This window comes from Cutaneotrichosporon oleaginosum (genome assembly GCF_008065305.1).
Source record: "Cutaneotrichosporon oleaginosum strain ATCC 20508 chromosome Unknown ATCC20508_contig04, whole genome shotgun sequence".
Taxonomy (NCBI): domain Eukaryota; kingdom Fungi; phylum Basidiomycota; class Tremellomycetes; order Trichosporonales; family Trichosporonaceae; genus Cutaneotrichosporon; species Cutaneotrichosporon oleaginosum.
The window spans coordinates 1,244,623-1,261,570 of NW_027072173.1; the positions used below are offsets into that span (position 1 = coordinate 1,244,623).

Here is a 16,948-nt window from a genome sequence, read left to right on the forward strand (position 1 = left end):
TGCGGGTCGGATGAAGCCGGTGCGCCCGGGAGAAGTGCCGTGCTCTGCCACGCCGAATCCTGCGAGGTGCGCGTGTGGATCTTGACTGTGCGGTCCTGTTGTTAGCATTTGTGCAGAACGTTACTCAGCCGTCGCTAAGCTGAGAGGGAGAGCATTTGAGGTTGGAGCTGCGAATTCGACATCACGCACCTCGCTTGCACTTGCAATGTACATCCCGGGGAGACCGATGTTGGGTGCCCACGCAACGTCGCGCACCCAGTTGTCGTGCTCCTGAATCTCTTCCTCCTCGACCCACTTCTTGGCGGCCTCGTCGAAGCCCCAGATGCGGATGGCGTTGTCGCTCCCGCCAGAGACGAAGCGCTTGGCAGAAGTTACAGCCTGCTGTGGCTGCCCCGGCTTGGGCACGGAGGGAGTGGCAAGAACAGAGGGTGCCCAGGACACCGCGTTGGCGCCGGAGCCGTGAGCGTTGAAGATAACAGCATCGGTGGAGCCGTCGTCTGCCGTTAGTTACGACGAAGTCAGACAGGGGCCATCTGAGACGCACTCTGGAAAGTCAGAACGGAGATCTTGCCGTCCGAGCTAGCGCACGCCAGAATCGGTCCGAGGTCGTACGGCGCCCACGCAATCGAGTTCACGCTCGCTGAGTGGAGTGTGTGCTCCTTAATCCGCTCCCAACCGTCCTGCACCTCGCCGCCACTGCTCTTGCCCGCACCCTGGCCAACCTCCTTCCAGATAAACACGCGTCCATCGTACGAGCACGACGCAAGGATCGACCCGAAGGACGGGTGTGCCCAGGACACCTGCCAGACGGGAGCGGTGTGTCTTAAGTCAGCTTCAGCCTCGATGCAGAGCCGTACCCCTTCAGCACCACGGGCTCGCCCTTCGCCTCGCCCTTGACGGTGTTGAAAATGCGAATTGTCTTGTCTGAGGATGCCGTCGCCAGCCGCTTGCCATAGTAGTCAAGCTGGGCGTCATGCTAGCGTCAGTAGAGCTAGCTTGGACGGCGCACAATCATGTCCTCATGCTGCGTCTCGACCGGGATGGCCTTGGAGACTTGGGCGGCGGCCTGCTGTCAGCTCAAGCAGTGCGCAACAGCTCACCATGTTGGGCAATGTAGATGTAGCGATGGCTGTGGAGGAGCTCAAGAGTTGGTTGTCGCTGGTGGGACTGACGTGCTGGCGCGGGACCAAATCATCGCCATCCACGTGGTCTTCCACTGTGAAGCGGAAGCATAATGTCGGTCTCGACGCGTCTGGATCAAGGACGCGTTGGTAATGTTCGTCGTCCACTGCCATCACTCTTCCGCATATATCACCAAGATGCTCCCAGCTGACGAGATTGTTAGGATAGCCATCCGAGAGACGGACGGAGAGGGTGAGCTGTGTTTTATGACAGGAACTGACGGCAGTGACGCCTGACCAGAAGGCCGCCCTCCTCGCACATGTACATGACGCACTCGAGCGCCCCGAGATCGTAAGCTGTTCTTGAAGCGATACAACTGACGCAGATCCCCCCATTTAGCAAGGAATCTCGTCCACTCAGCGTTGTCCGCTTTCGTGCCCTCTTGCAAGACACCGGCTACCCAGCAGAGGTATACCTTCCTCCTGGCGCCGACGCCAGCGACTGGAGCCAGTTGCGTGAGCGCTGGGTCGGATGGGCTGTTGAGTGAGGTGCTGTCGCGTCAGTGAACTAACTACAGAATTCCAGGAGAACAAGAGTGGGCGAAGCATGCTTCTAGCATCTCCGACATTTCGGCGGCATTTGCAGGCCTCTCCTTGGAAGCATCGCACGCGGTAGTGAAGGACAAGCACCCAACCGTAAAGGGGACAGACTACACCGGCGCCCTTCTGAAGGTGTACGAAGACTTCTCACCCTCTCCAGCTTCCTCGTACGATGTAGTGGGATTGGTGTCCGCAGCACCGATGCCAACATCGCTCGACGACGATGAGGACGAGCCTTCCCTCGCACCGGCAATTCACGCTCTTACCGTCTCTCCAATCGAGGGCGCATCTCGGCCCTCGGCATCGACCGCGCGCGCCGATCTTCTTTCTTACCTCGCAAGCGTGTTCTCACCGCCTGACGAGCACGCCGCTGAATTGCTCCTCCTCGCACTCCTTGCGCGCCCCGCCGTCAGGCCAACGGGTCACCCCCCATTGGGCACGTTTGCGCTCAACCTAGTGCGCCCACGCCCCTCTTCCGACACGCTCCACCCTCGCCTGGCAGCACTCTCCCCCTCCGCAGTTAACCTCCATCTTACCCTACCCCTGCTGCACGCTGAGCGATTCCGACCGAAGAGTGATGGCGCGTCCCTCTCTCCTGGTCTGCTCCAGTTGGCTCCGGGCACGCTTCTCCTCGTCGACGAGGATGGGCTGGGTGCCGGCGGTGCCCTCAACGAAGTTGCTCTGCGAAATCTTCAGGCGCTGAAGGACGCGGTTGAGCACCAGACCGTCAACTACGAGTACCCTTACATGGACGGGGTGCGGATTGAGTGTGCCCTGCGCGCAGTGATCAGCGGGGAGGGCAAGTCTCTACTTCCCTGTGACGCAGTTCTTCCTGTCTCCCTGGCCGACTCAGTTGAAGCAGTTAGCGAGGAGCAACTCACCACCTTCAGGCAATACCTGGCCGAGCATGGAGGCGCGGCACACGCTGCAGCACTCACCATCCCGGAATCGGTCGCCTCTTCCGTGCAGGACCGCTTCGTCGAGGAGCGCCGCGCAGGTCGCGGTACCGACGACGCCGAGGGCCGTCTTAAGCGTCGCATGAAGATTGCTCGGTAGGTTTAGCCTGAGAGGCACGTCACGTGAATGCTAACATCAGCCTTCTCGCCCTCTCTCACCACCAGGCGGAGCTCACGCAAGCGCTGTGGGCCAGAGCGCTTGAGCTTGACGATGAGATTGAGCGGCGCGAGGCTGACCGCGAGGCGAAGCGTCGCGACGGCAAACTTGGTGCGCCGGACGTCAACGGCCACAGCCACACCAACGGACACGGGCAGACCAATGGCCACTAGGAGCGTCTTTTTGAGAACGTCGTGCTGGGTTCATTAAGTTGAGCGAGGTTGAGCTTGTACGAACCTCGAGCTGCGTCCAGACGATGCAGCGTTGATGATGCCATGCATATGTACAGTATACTACAGTGTGTTCTTTGGTTGCGTGACTACATCTTAGAGCGGGGGTGCGAGGGAGTCGACTTGGCGCGACGCGAAGGCGGACGCGACGCGCTGTCGCTTTCTCTGGACGTCTCGCTGTCGTCCTTTTCGGCCTCAAGCCGAAGCTCGTCCTCCTCGAGGGCGGCGGTGCCGATGGGCACACCAGATCCACCGCTGCCGCCCAGATCGAGGTGCGGAATGTCCAAGTAGTGAAGGCCTTCGTGGCGCATGTCGGCGTACATGAGGCGCGGCGTGTCGCGCACCGGCACCATTCTGGGGCTCTTTGCGGCTCTGAGCGCGGCGCGCTTCTCCTGCCGGCGCTGCTTCTCCTCTGGAGACAGGGCGTGGACGTAGGGCGACTGGAGCGGGGAGAGAGGCGAGAAAGGCGAAAACGGACTGACGTGAGGTGAGGGGCGCGACGACTGCGCCGCAGTAGGCCGCATGCCCGTGAGCGGGGCGAGGGGCGGGGGCAGCTCGGTAGCGGGCGAGATCATGGCAAGGGGCTGGAGCTCGCCGTGCGGGCCGAGGTTGAGGCTGACCGCGTCGTCCTCGGTGTCGTCGCGAGACAAGAGCTCGCGGAGCCACTCGTCGAGACGCTCGAGCACGCCGGCGGTCTCGTCGGCAAACCAGGGGAATATCATGAAGTCGTGTACTGCGTCAGGTGCTTGATACAGCTCGTCTGGGATCACCGCGGGCATGGTCCTGCGCGAAAGCTGGACGCGGCGGAACAAGTCGGTGATCTCGAGCGAGATGCGTTCGACCTCGCCGTACGTAATGAACATGGGCGGGAAGCCGGCGAACGTGCCTGCCGTCGGAGCGATGAGGCGCGAGGCTGGAGAGAGGTACACGTCCTTGTGGATGCAGCCGGGCGGCATGGCGCGTGTGAGCAAGCCCGAGGCAAAGGGTCCGAAGCTGTCGTGGATGATGTCCGTGCTTTGGTTGTGCTTCATGAGCTTGTCACCCCAAACGTGGGTGAACCCGATATCGCACCAGGGTGAAAAGAGGATCAGAGCACGGGGCCCGCGCAGGCCCAGTTGCGGACCAGCGTCGCGGATCCAGCGCATCGTCGCCAGCGCGAGGTGCCCGCCTGCGCTATCCCCGCCAATGAGAATGTCGCGCTCGTCAATGCCTTCAACTGCCACAAGGTGGTAGTATGCCGCGATGGCGTCTAGCAGGGGAAGAGGCCAGGGGGACTTGTTGGCCAAACGATAGTCGACGCTCAGGACGTGCTTGACGGCAGTGTATTGCACTAGGTTCCGGTAGATGAGCGATGTGGCGTCCGTCTCCGCAGCAGAGCCGCAGATGTAGCCGCCGCCGTGGAAGGCCAGAAGCACCGGTTCGCCTCTCTGACGAGGAAGGGGCTTGCTCTTCCTGCTGGCTTTCGGCCCGGAGTACCAAAAGGCCGACACCGGGGCGAAGCCGTGCGGCGCAGGTGCGGGGTTCCATCTACTCCAGGCCGAGGACCGTCTGTGGACCATGTCGGGGTGCCACTTGCCGCGGGTCGCGTGCAACTGCTCCATCATGTCTGCGGCATAACCAATCAGCCACGAGTCTGGCGGGACGCCGAGGGTGACTGGGTGCGAGTGGACGAGCCTCGAGGGATCCTATTGCGTCAGCCATAGTTGGTGCTCACCGCAGCTCCGGGCAGGGCGCCGCACGGACCGAGCTCAGGCGCCACCATGGTTCGTATACCCCGCAAGCTTGGCGGGCGGCCATTCGAACCCGGCCATCAGAAACCGACAGAGCATTCCTCGGCGCCTAACGCACCACGGACGCGGTCACCATCGACCGTTTCTGCAGCACGCGCCGCGCGCTCAAGCCACCGATGAGCTGAGAGCTTCACTCTCCCGTCTCCCACTACCGCTTACTGCGAACCGAGGAGATGAGGACTTACCAGCTGCACGCTCAGGTCCCTTCCGAGCCAATCGATTTCACAGCGGGCGACGATTGCGCAAATGCGGCGACTCCACGCCACTCGGACGCAGCGTTGGGCGGTCCAGGATCGTCTAGGGCGCGTAAATCGGGGCCAGTACCATAGGAACCAAAGTGGGACAAGGACGAAGAAGCCAAAAAGGAAGAAGAAGGCAATGTAGAGCTTCCTGAAGACACGATGTGTGTGTAGCGGATTGCGCGGGGCAGCTTCGAGCTAAGTTGTCAGCCGTACCGCTGGCGACGATACTCACGACGCGCTCGCGAATAGCCTCGGACGTCATTTCGCCCCAGTACTTGTCGACGATGGAGGTCGTCTCCTCCCATCGGAGAGGAGCTGGGGGCGCACGTGTCCGTCTCCGGACTGCCATGGTCGATCAGACTGTTTGCGACGAAAGACAGATGAAAGTTGAGGATGAAAGGTCAAAATAAACTTGAGGACCCGAGATCAGGCGGCCCAAGGGTCGACGTGACGAAGTGGAGGGGGTGCGTGGCCTGTGGTGGGTCGATGTCGGATATTGTTGTTGCGGACCGGCTTCGGCGCCCGGAATGTCAACGAACGTGGGTGCCTGTGCGAGCGTCGCGATGCTGGTCCGGGGGCGTGTGTGCAAGGTCGTCCGACGATGGCGTGGAGCGTGTGTACGGTAGAGGTCACGAGACCACGACGGGGCGTAGGAGCTGCGGGCGCCTCGGAAGAAACGACGCACGTCGAGGACAGGTGGGGAGGAATGAAGATGTTGGTCGCGCGACCACACACGTTCAACTTTTGCAGGTTGCCCGGGTTGATGACAGGTCGCGATGACGTCAGAGTGAGATTAGAGTGAGTGGGTGGCGAGACTCGAGACGTCTGATGGGTGAGGACGGAGCTGTAAACAAACCCGAGCAGCCGAGAGCGGATGATGGTAGTTGAAATGTTGAGTAAAGTAGCCAACTAAGAGGGACGGCGAAGAATGAGGTTGCGATGCAGACACAGTTGATTGATCGATAGGCTGCTTCTTGAGAATCGAGCAAATCACTGTGGCTGGCGCCTCGCCGTCGGACTCGTCCGTCAGCCGTCGGCGAGGAGTTAGCTTGCTGCTGGCCGATTCCTGAGCAGTAGACCGAATCAAGAGATCAAGAAGTTACAAGAGGATACACTGAAGGCCAGAGACGGATGATCAGATGAAGAGATGGAGGGGGGTGACTGCTCACCGTCGACCAGCTCGACCTGGGGCCTGGGGTAAATCTACTCTATCAAGAGCCAGCGAGCCAGCCGGCTGCAACGAAGCAGTTCATCACTCCTTCCTCGTCAATTGTCCTTTCTCACCATCTCCCATCACTCCACTCCCAACCGCCATCCCCTAGCTACGCCACGACGCCTCGACGCCACCGTTCGGACGCGTTGAGTAGTGGGCAGCTTCAGGCACACTTGGTGGCTGGGAGATCTAGCATGACTGCCCAAGTCGAAGCACAGCGGGTGACAGCCAGTCTATGTCAACACGAGAGAGAGATTTAGTGGATGACCGCGGTCGTGATGGAGAGATTGAGAGGGGTGCTGCGTCAAGATGAGCTGTTGGAAAGAGCGCAAGCCGTGCACGAGATCATCACCCGTCGCTGAAGACCATTCACATCGATCACAACGCCTATCAAGCCCATCACACCATCACATCTTCACATTCCCCGCTATCCTGCTCCACTAGTACTCGTGCGCGACTTCCCTCGGCGCGAGACTTCTGTGGTTGGCCACAAGCTTATGAGTTAAAGTCACTCGATATCCCGCCGCCGTACAACGCTGTCACATGCGGCGTCGTTGAGAGAGACGACTAGAAAAGAAAGCGGAAACTCTCGCAACTGTGCGAAGGGGAGTAGCCGCGTCGGTTCCACACCCGTGCCGCCAAGTGCGGGAATAATCCCACGTAACCTTCCCTGGCAACAACAAACACGTCTCTCCACCCACCGCTCACTCCATTTGCTATCTCCTATCTCCCACATCTCCCTCTTTCATCCTCTCTCGATCTCTCACCCTCTCTGCTCTCTGTCTCGGCTCTTTCTCGACCTCTCCCGTGCACGGCTATTCATCATGCTGCCCTCATATCAAGGCGGCCTAGATACGCCTCCTAGAGCACAGCCTCCCGAACCGTCATCCACCCTCAGTCCCCTTCTCGAAGTCCCCGACGCCACTCCGTCCCACTCCCCTTCGCCATCTCCTTCGCCCTCTCGCCGAACCTCTTCCACACCTGCTAGGGGCCAGCGAACCGCCCTCGGCATTGCATCGGGTCGAATCAACCCGATGACCTCCACATCGGCGTCGGGCGCTGGCGCCCACGCCGCTGCCGACGCACTCGCCACCCCCGTCCACCACACCCGTCGCGTAAGCTCAGTTAGACCCAGCTTCTCAACTTTCCGCGAGACGCACCGTCGCAGCCGCGCCGCCAGCCGCTCTAGTCACCACCACTTTGAAGATGAGGACATCAAGCTGCCGTCACTGGTACCGGGCATCCGCCCAGCATACTCGACGCCTCTCCCCGTCTTGCCCATGGTCGTTCTGTGCATTGTGAGTTAGCATCTCATCGTTTGCGCGCAACAAATCTCGGCGTGACACTACTCGGGTCTGTTCTTCCGCCAGTTGAATGTGTACACCGTGACTGGCTGTTTGTCACCCAGGGTGCTACACGTTATATGTCCGGCCGGGATTCAGCATCCATCAACAGCTGCATCAATTCGCTGACAATGTAGGCCATGCTCTCAGAGCTTCTCTCGGCGAACTTGTCCCAGCCGTTCATGCTAAACATGGTCGAAAAGTTCTTTCTTGCCAAAGGTCACTCTCGGGAGGACGATCTGGAAGCAACTGTCGGTCTCTGGACTGGTGAGCAATCTGACATTGCCACCACGCTGACCCGAAGGCAACCTCGTCTCCGTCTTCTACATCACGCAGTTCTTCACTTCGCTGCTATGGAGCAGCATTGCCGACCGACATGGTCGTCGTGCTGTCCTCGTAGCGAGCATGCTCGGCAATGGCATTGCCCTACTCATGTTCGGCACATCGCAGTCTGTGAGTGACACACATGACGCCATTGGGCGCACCCACTGACAGTAGCTTCCGGAGGCTATCTGCGTGCGTCTTATTCAAGGCATCTTTGGAGGCGCTATCGGAGTGGTAGGTCGAGCACATGGGGTGTGTCGACGCTTACTCCTCCAGTTCCGAGGATCGATCCGTGACCTGACGGACGATACGAATGCGACTAGAGCATACGCAATGCTCGGATTCTCCTGGGGTCTTGGTGGAGTGGTCGGACCAGTGAATATGCGCACACCTAAGCGAACTGACAACAGGTTATCGGTGGCATGTTTGAGAGCCCCGCTGTCAACTGGCCCAACACCTTCTTCGGACGCATCGCCATATTCAAGCGTCTGCCCTACTTTTTGCCTACGCTGCTGGGCGGCTCGATCATGTTCATCGGAGCTGTTCTCGCATGCTTTCTGTCGTGGGACGGAGGTGTGCGTGGTGGCCAGCGTATCCAGCTCGAAGTGGAGAAGGACGAGCCGCTCGCCCCCCCTCGCGGCGAGACCCCAGGTCCGGCTCGGCCACCTTCGTCTCAGGCATTGCGCATCAACAATCCGGGTGGTCTCCTGTCTCCCACCGCGCATGAGGGTACTCCCTTCGGTGGCTCGGTTTACGGACAAACTCCGGGCTATTCGACCTCGCATGTGCCGCAGTACGGCCAGTCAGTTCCGCGCACAGTGCCCCGCCACGAAAGCATTGCAAGCATTGGCACAGCATACGGTTACGGTGGTATTCGTTCCAAGCACCCTACTCTTGCTGCTCGTCGCGCCATCGAGGCTGCACGCAGGCTCTCAGCAGCGCAGGGCCGTGGCTCAGTGGGAGCTGAGGATGCGGACCGGAACGTCAGCTTTGCTACCAAGCTGCTGCTAGCCAACGAAGACAACACATTCAACATCAACGACCTGTGGCTTTCGGCCGCTGTGGCCCAGGACACGGCTGTGTTCGACGACGATGATGAGTACGATGAGGATATCATGGATGAGGACGATGATACTCGGGACAACAACTTGGTGGATCTCGATGACGCTGAGTCGTCTGTTGCCGACACGGAGGACAACCTGCAGTCGGGCTTTTCATCCCCTGTGACACAGCTCGGCTCGCCCTCGCGTGGCACTTTCTCGCGCACCCGCACCGCGTCGCTTCGCTACGGTAGGCCTCGCGTGTTTAGCACAGCCAGTACAACTGCTGGCTTCCGTCGACCATCCGGTGTGTCGTCTCGCCGTCACAGCGGCTCGTCCAACGTTGTTCCGGCCATTTTCTCCAACACGGGTCTCTCATCCACTCCCGGCATCACGCCTTACGACGAGTCTGCTGAGGACGGGACAGACCTGTTCTCACCCACTGGCACCGTGCGCCGCATCGGCGTTCCCGCCCTTACTGCTATTCATGAGCAGCAGCAGTCTCCGACGGCGTCGTCGAGTTCTTCGACGCAAGTTGCTGAGAAGCCGGCATCGAGATGGAAGCTTCTTCCGCTTCTGGTCATTGCCCAGTACGGCCTGCTGGCGTGCCACGACTCGGCGCATGGACAGATCTTCCTCTCCTTCATCATCACTCCTTACAAGAGCGGTGGTGTTGGTGTCACGCCAGCTAATTACTCGGTCTTCGTCGCCATTATGTGCGTCGGCCAGCTTATCTACCAGTTCTACCTCTTCCCGCGCCTCGGCCCGCCTCTGGGACGCTTCTCCATGCTCCAGATGTTCCGTCTCGGATGTCTGCTCTACGTTCCAGGATACCTTCTGGTGCCGCTTCTCCACCCAATCGCGTCACCCACGAGCCCGGGCAACTTCATCACCATGACGTCCATGTCACTGATCTCGGCGCTCCGCTACTGCGGAGGTACTTTTGCATACACGGCGATCATGATTCTAATCGTGAGTTTGTGCAGGAATTCGAGCTGACAGTAGAACGCCATGACGCCGCCCCACCTTGTCGGGCTGGCGAACGGCCTAGCACAGTCGACCGTGTCCATGGCGCGATTCTTTGGCCCCGCCCTCGGCGGCGCCATCTGGAGTTCAGCGATCGGTGGCAACCCCGCCGGCTACCCCAGAGCTTTCTACACTGTCGCACTCATCTCCGCGGTGCAGTGCCTCGGCTCATTCCTCATCCGCTAGATGTCGACGTTACGACGATGTTGACGTTACGACTGTCACTCCTGCATCATGCCTCACAGCTCCAGCACCACACTACGCATACCTGCATTGTATAATTCTCGCTTGCCCTTCCGCCTGTTCGTTTCCTTCTTGCCATTCTACGCCCGTTTTCCATCTTCCCATCACCCTGCACCCTGTATTCTCGTAGCAAGTCCCATCACACTCTCATCGTCCCTGTCGGAATGCATTTATATTCAAGTCGGCGCGGCGGTGGACGGAGTCGCTTATTAGGTGCAAGGTCGCGAGGGCGAAAGCGAACCTCAACCGGGCCATTAGACCACGTGACCTGACGCACAGTTGCCACCCAGCACCCAGCAGATATTTTCGCTCGGCCTGACATTTCAACCCATCTCACCACAACATGGCACCAACACCGGACGAGCTCGAAGACCTGGTGCTGAGCGCGCGCTACGGCGACCTCGAGGACGTACAGGCGTTCGCGGACGCGCACGGCTGGGAAGCAGTCGCGGCTGCGCGGGACGACCGCGGTAACTCGGCGCTGCACATGGCCTGCGGGAACGGGCATGTCGGTGAGTGCGGGTCGCTGGGAGGACAGCCAGCACCGGCCCGAGCTGAGGGAATTGCCTCTGCACCACCGTTCACCTCCACTCCCTCGGCTGTGCGAGCTAGCTGAAGCTCTGCGAGAGCCAACGATATCCGGTGCATACGCTGACACCAGACGTCCTCAACCTCATCCTCTCCAATGTCCCCGCCTCCGCCCTCCCGGCCCTCATCGCCGCGAAGAACGAGGCGGGCTCGCCTGCCGTCCACTGGGCTGTGCTCAACAACCACGTCGCGGCGGTACAAGCGCTCGTGGAGGTGCCCGAGGCGAGCGGCGGCGGCATCCAGGTGTTGAAGGTGTGTTTTTGCCTTTCATCCTCCTCCTTCTTTCCCCGCTCCTCCTATTCCTCCTTCCGCCTCTCCCCCCTCCCCCTCTCTCCCTCTCGTCTCTCCTCTACTCCCACCTCTCTTCTCCTCTCCCATTCTCATCTGGGAAGCGCTGACGGCAGGAAACGAACGCCGCGAAGCGCGACGCGTTCGCCGAGGCCGTCTTCGCCGGCGAGGGGAAGGAGGAGGTCGCGGGATGGATCGAGGGATATGTGTGGAAGATCGAGGGCGACGACGACGAGGTGCGTGTCTCCGCCGGGGAGGTGACGGACGACGAGGTGCCGTCCCGCGACGAGCAGGCCGAGGCGGTCGATGAGGTCGCGGACAAGGCGGGGCAGCTCAAGGTGTAGATATTGTATGCATGTATGGCTGAGGAGCGGAGGCAGCTGGTATGTCGCGCAGAGAAGTGAGCAAGTCCATGATTTAAGTGTGAGAGGGAGGGGAGCTGGGTGGCCAACCTATATGCAGTCAGCATTGCAGCATTGGCGGCCGTAAGGTCTGCCGCTCGACTTCATGCCTTGTTCTCAGCTTGCCCGCCACACATGTCGCAGGCCCCTGCCCTCCACTTGCAATGCTGATGCATGTCTATAAATGCTGGTTCCAACAACAAGAAGTCCGATCTAGCACTCTAGATCAAATCTATGTCCCCTCTATCGTACTCATACTGTCCACACGCCGGCCGCCCAGCTATCCCCGTCCATGTCGCTTAAGCCTCGGGAGGCGATGGAAGGAAGATCCACCACACGAGTTGGACCATGCGGAACGCGCAGAGGCAGCCGATCGCGCCTGCTGCGCCACCGCACGCGTTCGTGAGCGCTCGGCTGACGAACGCCCCAAACAGCAGCGACAGCACGCCACCGATGCGAACGTCGCGCCCCGTCTGCTTCTTGAAGCTCAGGAGCAGGGGGTCGTTGAAGATCTCGACCCAGGTGGTCGTGAGCACGACGGTCGTGTTCATCGGCGAGCCGATGCGCTTGCCCATAATACCCTGCAGGCCCAGGGAGGCGGAGAGGAACGCGAGGCAGACCATGCCCAGCGGTGTCGCCCAAGATGGGCCCCAGCGGTTTCTTGGGTCAGCGCGAGCGCAGCGGGACAAAAGGAGATGGGATGGCAGGCTGGGAGAGCCGCAGGACGACTCGGGTCGCTGGTGGGCAGTTCCGTACTCATCGGCCCACCTCCACACTTCTCCACTCAGAGTACTCACTGGGCATAGGCCCCCTCACCCGAGTAGTGAGCGGCGAGCGCGGCGGCGAGGCAGCAGAGGCATTGAATGAAGGTCGCGAGCACGAGCCAGGTGCGCTTCTTGGCGCCGATGCGGTCGCCGATGCGGCCAAGCGTCGTGCCGATGAGGAAGGCGAGGACCGAGGTGAGAGCCTGCTGATCGGGCTTGTCAAAGTGGTATGTCCGTTCACCGATTGGGTCGAAGGTACGGGCGACGGCAATGCCAAGCTGGGCGACGTTACCGGTCTGGAAGCCACACCTGGGGTCAGCGACGGACTTGCGTCACGCGAGCAGCCGAAGAATGGAGCATAGGTATTGGCGTGTGGTGCTCGTGTCACCGTCTCTTCGCGTGCGTATCTCATAACCGCGAAAAAGTCGAGTCTGAGAAGGGCAACAAGACGCGACACTACCGCCACAGTCCAAAATCACGGTGGAGGCGACACCGAAGGTGGTGAGATGGCGTCATCCGGCGCCTAAGTCACGTACCAGATGAAGCAAGCCTGGGGTCAACCAAACATCCCATCGCATTGGTCTCTTCTACGGCTCTGAACTTACTGAGAAACTGAGAGCACTCGTGTAGCCGGTCAAGAAGCAGGCGTACAGCGAGATGGGATTGGACTTCTTGCTGTCAACAATGCCATTGAGATACGCCCATGGGCCGCGGGGCGCCTTAGGAGCAGCAAGCTCGACATCGGTCTTGTCTGATGACGCGACCATGGTGGGGTATGTGGGAGGAGTGGGGAAGAAAAGCGGGCGCGGTAAGATTCGAGGGGCCAGTGGCTGATGACGATGAGATGCGATGCGCCGCCGGGGTGGAGGTGGAGGAAGAGAGTGTAGGTTGCACCGATCGTGTGCGCGATGCAGTGTGCGCGATGTGAACGATGGGGAGAGAGGGTCGTGGATGGAGAGGTGGGAGGGAGGTGGGGAGGCGGATGGGTAATCGGAAGCTTGGCTGCAGTGATCCAAGAGAGGGAGAGAGATGTCAACATTGACGCAGGAGGATTTTGAGTAGCCGGTGGGGCGGTGGCCGTAACGCGGGCGGGCTGACCCGGAACGGAGCGGAGTCAGCTCGTTGCTCCGGTGGAGGCCCGGTGGAGGCCACCGGTCGTGTTCGTGGGCTGGCTTCCGACAAGCGCGGCGGTCGCACGCTCAACTGCCCGTCTTGGCATATGCGGGTCAACTGCTCATCTGTTGATGACACTCCACCAATCGGGACGGATGCCAATACGCCGCTGTATGCGCCGAGTGATCAATGACTAACCATGTGGCTGAGCACAGGTGTTGTGATGGCGTGAAGCAGCAGTCCCAGCTTACGCAAGCGCCCGAGCGCGGCGAAGACGTACGGACTCTGCAGGCCGTGCTCAGAGCAAATGTTGCGGAGACGACTGACCATAATCTCCGGTCTTCGAGTAGCGCTTCCTCCAAGTCGCCATTGTGATTTTCTGGAGTCTGGACGGGCCCAGCCATGACAACTAGCACCTTGCGAGCTTGGAGCCTACATTCTGCAATGGAGATGTCGTTCTTTTGAGCTCTGCGCAAACGGCCCATGCAGCCCACGCGCTTCGGGGCGGTGGGCTGCATGGGATCGGAGCAACGGAGATGTGCCAACTCTCCACCTCCTCGGAAGACGGTATCAGATTCAGCTTGCTGACATTGACACACCAGTGATGTGATGCAACTGAGGCGAACTCGAGCCTGTCGACTGATTCTTCCCCGCAAACATCGCTTCCAAGTGCACGCACGACTCTAATCTGCCGCTGACAACTTCACTTGGTCTCACATGATATTCTGACAAAGAGCTGCAAGCACAAGTCTCGCTACACTCAAGCTCATCTTCAACGCCATGAGTGTGGCGCTCCGATGTGTCAGCTGCCATATCTTCATCAGCCGTCTGCATCTCGCAAGGCGGAGAGGACGGCGGCGCATGCCGTTGATGTACCGTACCGGCCGCCGGCTCGTGGCTCGATGCCCAGCTATCACAGACTGATAATCGTCGAGTCCAGACAACGTCGATCGGATTCGGCATTGATATCCGTGACGCCACCCCCGCTCCATCAACTTTGACGCCACGAGATACTTATCTCTGCGATCCGTGTACATCGGAGACCGCACCTGCGCCGCCCGTCTATCTCGCCAAGTCGTTATACGCGCTTTGTCGTCTGGGAATACGGATATTCGCGGCATTAAGCTCGGTTTTGAAGCTTGCTGATCGCCACCACCGGGAGTCAAACTTGCATGAATGCCCAGGGGTTAGAAATCCAGATTTCGGGCTGCATACACTGCGGAACATGCACGCAGACATGCGGAACATGATTGTGGTCTGCGTGGAGCACTGGATGCCGTTATTTGCCGTTGTGTAGACCTCGATGCCCGAGCTAGGACGAGCTTACCTTCTGACGCCTCTGACGCGTCTGTCTCGCTAACTAGCTAAACATGATTGAAGCCGAGTAGGCGAGTCTTGACCTCGGAGCTAGTCAGCGTGGTGATTGCCGTCACGAGCCGATCCGATTTGCACCCCCACCAAGCAAAACGCGACGGTGATGCAGGCTCTCGTTATCATCATCTGTAGGCCGCCTCCCCACGGGCGCCCATGCTGGCTCCAATTCTTGCACAACAGTGACGACTGAAGCCCAGGCCGAAGGTGTGCACTTGTGCTCTCGCCAACACCTGACCCCGTCTCGATATCGGCGTGTGTCGGCGTGAGCACGTATCACGTGCGCCTCACCGCGAGCCACCTCCGTTGTCGAGGGCGCATGCCGGAGAGAATCAGTTCAGCCACGGCACTCCGAGCCGCCCCCTCGGCGTCACGAGACCCGACGACATAGGCTCGTGTCGAGCTCGCGACGCCGACGTATCAGCGGCGTCGGATTAAGCCACAGCACGTGTCGCGCCTGGATACTGGTTGCACGCCGTCTTGTTTCAGTCTCGCCTTGTCTCGAAGAATCGGCCCGGCGGCGCTCGCGCCTGCTCGTTTCGGAGCCGCCAGCGTATCACGGAGCTCGGCGTCAGCCACCTGCCGTCGCTGCGCCGACGCACGTGGCCCGCATGGATACAGATGAGGGATCGAAGGATCGTGGAGCACAAGCTCACGCCGCGGCGTGCAGCCGTGCGCCAAAGCGCATGGCCCTGGCTCCTCCGAAGCCGCGCGGCCGGCGTCGCCGCCAAGCGCGCCCAGCGCCGCATTTAACGCCGCCGCCGACGATCCGTGGCGCCAGAATCGCAGGGTTGGCAAACTCTGAAAACAACCGAAACCGCGGAAGGCGCCCCGCAAGGTTGTGCACGCACCTAAAAGTCTAATGTCCGAGATCGTCCCCCAATCTGCGCCGAACGTGCAGGCACCCCGGGCTAGGCACCTGGAACCAGTCCGTGGCGCTGAGCGTGAGTCTGGCGTGTGCATGCGTTTGAGCATCGCCGAGCTGGCTGTGCATGCGGCGCTGCCCGTCGTAACCGGGAATGAGTAGGCACGATCCAACACCGTGGGTCGACAGCTGCATCTCTGGTGCTATTGGTGTGCAGGTAGCGCAGAGCTCAGAAGCTTCGGACTCTCGTTATCGCGTGCATTGTTGCGGGAATCGAGGGCTGATGATGTGCGCGCGCCGGGTATCCATGCTCGGGGCAGGGACACGGCCTAAACAGAGTTAACCACCTCCCGCGCCGTTTCATCCAGCCATGGCTCGGCTGTGTCTTGTTCGCGCGCCGTGCATGTCCCGTGACATTCACTGCTCTCCGTCCTCTATCACATGCACACTTGGACGGCATCTGGACAACTCTGAAGGCATATAAAGGCGACGTCGACTGACCCCTTGTTCCCAGCAACAACCAACAACTTCCACTCCAACAGTTCAAACAACACCCACACCCACACCAACACCAACAATGCTTGCCATCGCCCTCGCCACCCTCGCCCTCGTCGCTGCGGCGCCCACGCCCTCCACTCTCCTCCGCTACCACCCCAGCGTGTCGGGCAACTTCTGCCTCTCAGGCATGGACAGCGGCTACTGCAGCGTGTAAGTCCTCCCATCTCGACTCTGCTGACAACAGCGACGGATGCGGTCTCGGCCTCCAGAACTTCGAGCTTGCTGGCGGCCAGCTCCGCCAGACCGAGGGCGGCTACAACATGTGCATCTTCCCCGAGCAGGAGCGGAACGGTGCCAAGGTCAAGGGTGCCATCTGCACGGACGCGCACTCGCACTGGGCACCCGGGCCCAAGCCCGGCACCATCGCGTGGAAGGGCTACTGGTGCCTCGACAACGCGTCCGGCAAGGCTGAGGTGAGTTTTTGCGCTTGAATTTAGAACGCAGCTGACGGGCAGGAGGGCGCCACGGTCGAGATCTGGAAGTGCTCCACCACGTACGTCAACAAGAACCAGGTGTGGTCGACAACCCCCGCCCCCGCCGGCGGCTGGTGAGACTCGAGGGCTCGGTGATTTCCGGGCTCGATAATCGCCGGCGGTTTCGAGATATGATCACAACGCATCTCACCCATGGACCTTATAGCACGACTCGTTGTACATCCTTTTGCATGTAGAATACTGCGCAGCAATCACGACAAGGGAGAGGAGCCGGAATGTGG

General features: G+C 60.4%; 5 protein-coding genes across 5 annotated transcripts; 3 read left to right on the forward strand and 2 right to left on the reverse strand.

The window, feature by feature from the left end:
• Positions 1 to 1,319: 1,319 nt before the first annotated feature.
• COLE_04942 (uncharacterized protein) lies at positions 1,320 to 2,777 on the forward strand (the record flags this gene model as incomplete). Its single annotated transcript, XM_018419797.2, has 4 exons — positions 1,320 to 1,374; positions 1,409 to 1,473; positions 1,508 to 1,665; positions 1,700 to 2,777. The coding sequence occupies 4 exons, from the start codon at positions 1,320 to 1,322 to the stop codon at positions 2,775 to 2,777; spliced, it is 1,356 nt and encodes a 451-aa protein (XP_018276051.1).
• Positions 2,778 to 3,153: 376 nt separating this feature from the next.
• COLE_04943 (uncharacterized protein) lies at positions 3,154 to 5,445 on the reverse strand (the record flags this gene model as incomplete). Its single annotated transcript, XM_018425567.1, has 3 exons — positions 3,154 to 4,749; positions 5,040 to 5,291; positions 5,329 to 5,445. 3 exons carry the CDS (start codon positions 5,443 to 5,445, stop codon positions 3,154 to 3,156), a joined length of 1,965 nt encoding a protein of 654 aa, XP_018276052.1.
• A 1,898-nt stretch (positions 5,446 to 7,343) lies between these two features.
• Positions 7,344 to 10,228, forward strand: COLE_04944 (uncharacterized protein; the record flags this gene model as incomplete). The annotated part of the gene is made up of 7 exons (XM_018425568.1): positions 7,344 to 7,607; positions 7,790 to 7,919; positions 7,957 to 8,105; positions 8,151 to 8,210; positions 8,253 to 8,351; positions 8,387 to 9,988; positions 10,022 to 10,228. 7 exons carry the CDS (start codon positions 7,344 to 7,346, stop codon positions 10,226 to 10,228), a joined length of 2,511 nt encoding a protein of 836 aa, XP_018276053.1.
• A 400-nt stretch (positions 10,229 to 10,628) lies between these two features.
• COLE_04945 (uncharacterized protein) lies at positions 10,629 to 11,505 on the forward strand (the record flags this gene model as incomplete). The annotated part of the gene is made up of 3 exons (XM_018424255.2): positions 10,629 to 10,797; positions 10,947 to 11,125; positions 11,278 to 11,505. 3 exons carry the CDS (start codon positions 10,629 to 10,631, stop codon positions 11,503 to 11,505), a joined length of 576 nt encoding a protein of 191 aa, XP_018276054.1.
• A 356-nt stretch (positions 11,506 to 11,861) lies between these two features.
• On the reverse strand, positions 11,862 to 13,093 carry COLE_04946 (uncharacterized protein; the record flags this gene model as incomplete). The annotated part of the gene is made up of 4 exons (XM_018424256.2): positions 11,862 to 12,222; positions 12,360 to 12,635; positions 12,863 to 12,876; positions 12,932 to 13,093. The coding sequence occupies 4 exons, from the start codon at positions 13,091 to 13,093 to the stop codon at positions 11,862 to 11,864; spliced, it is 813 nt and encodes a 270-aa protein (XP_018276055.1).
• Positions 13,094 to 16,948: the final 3,855 nt, after the last annotated feature.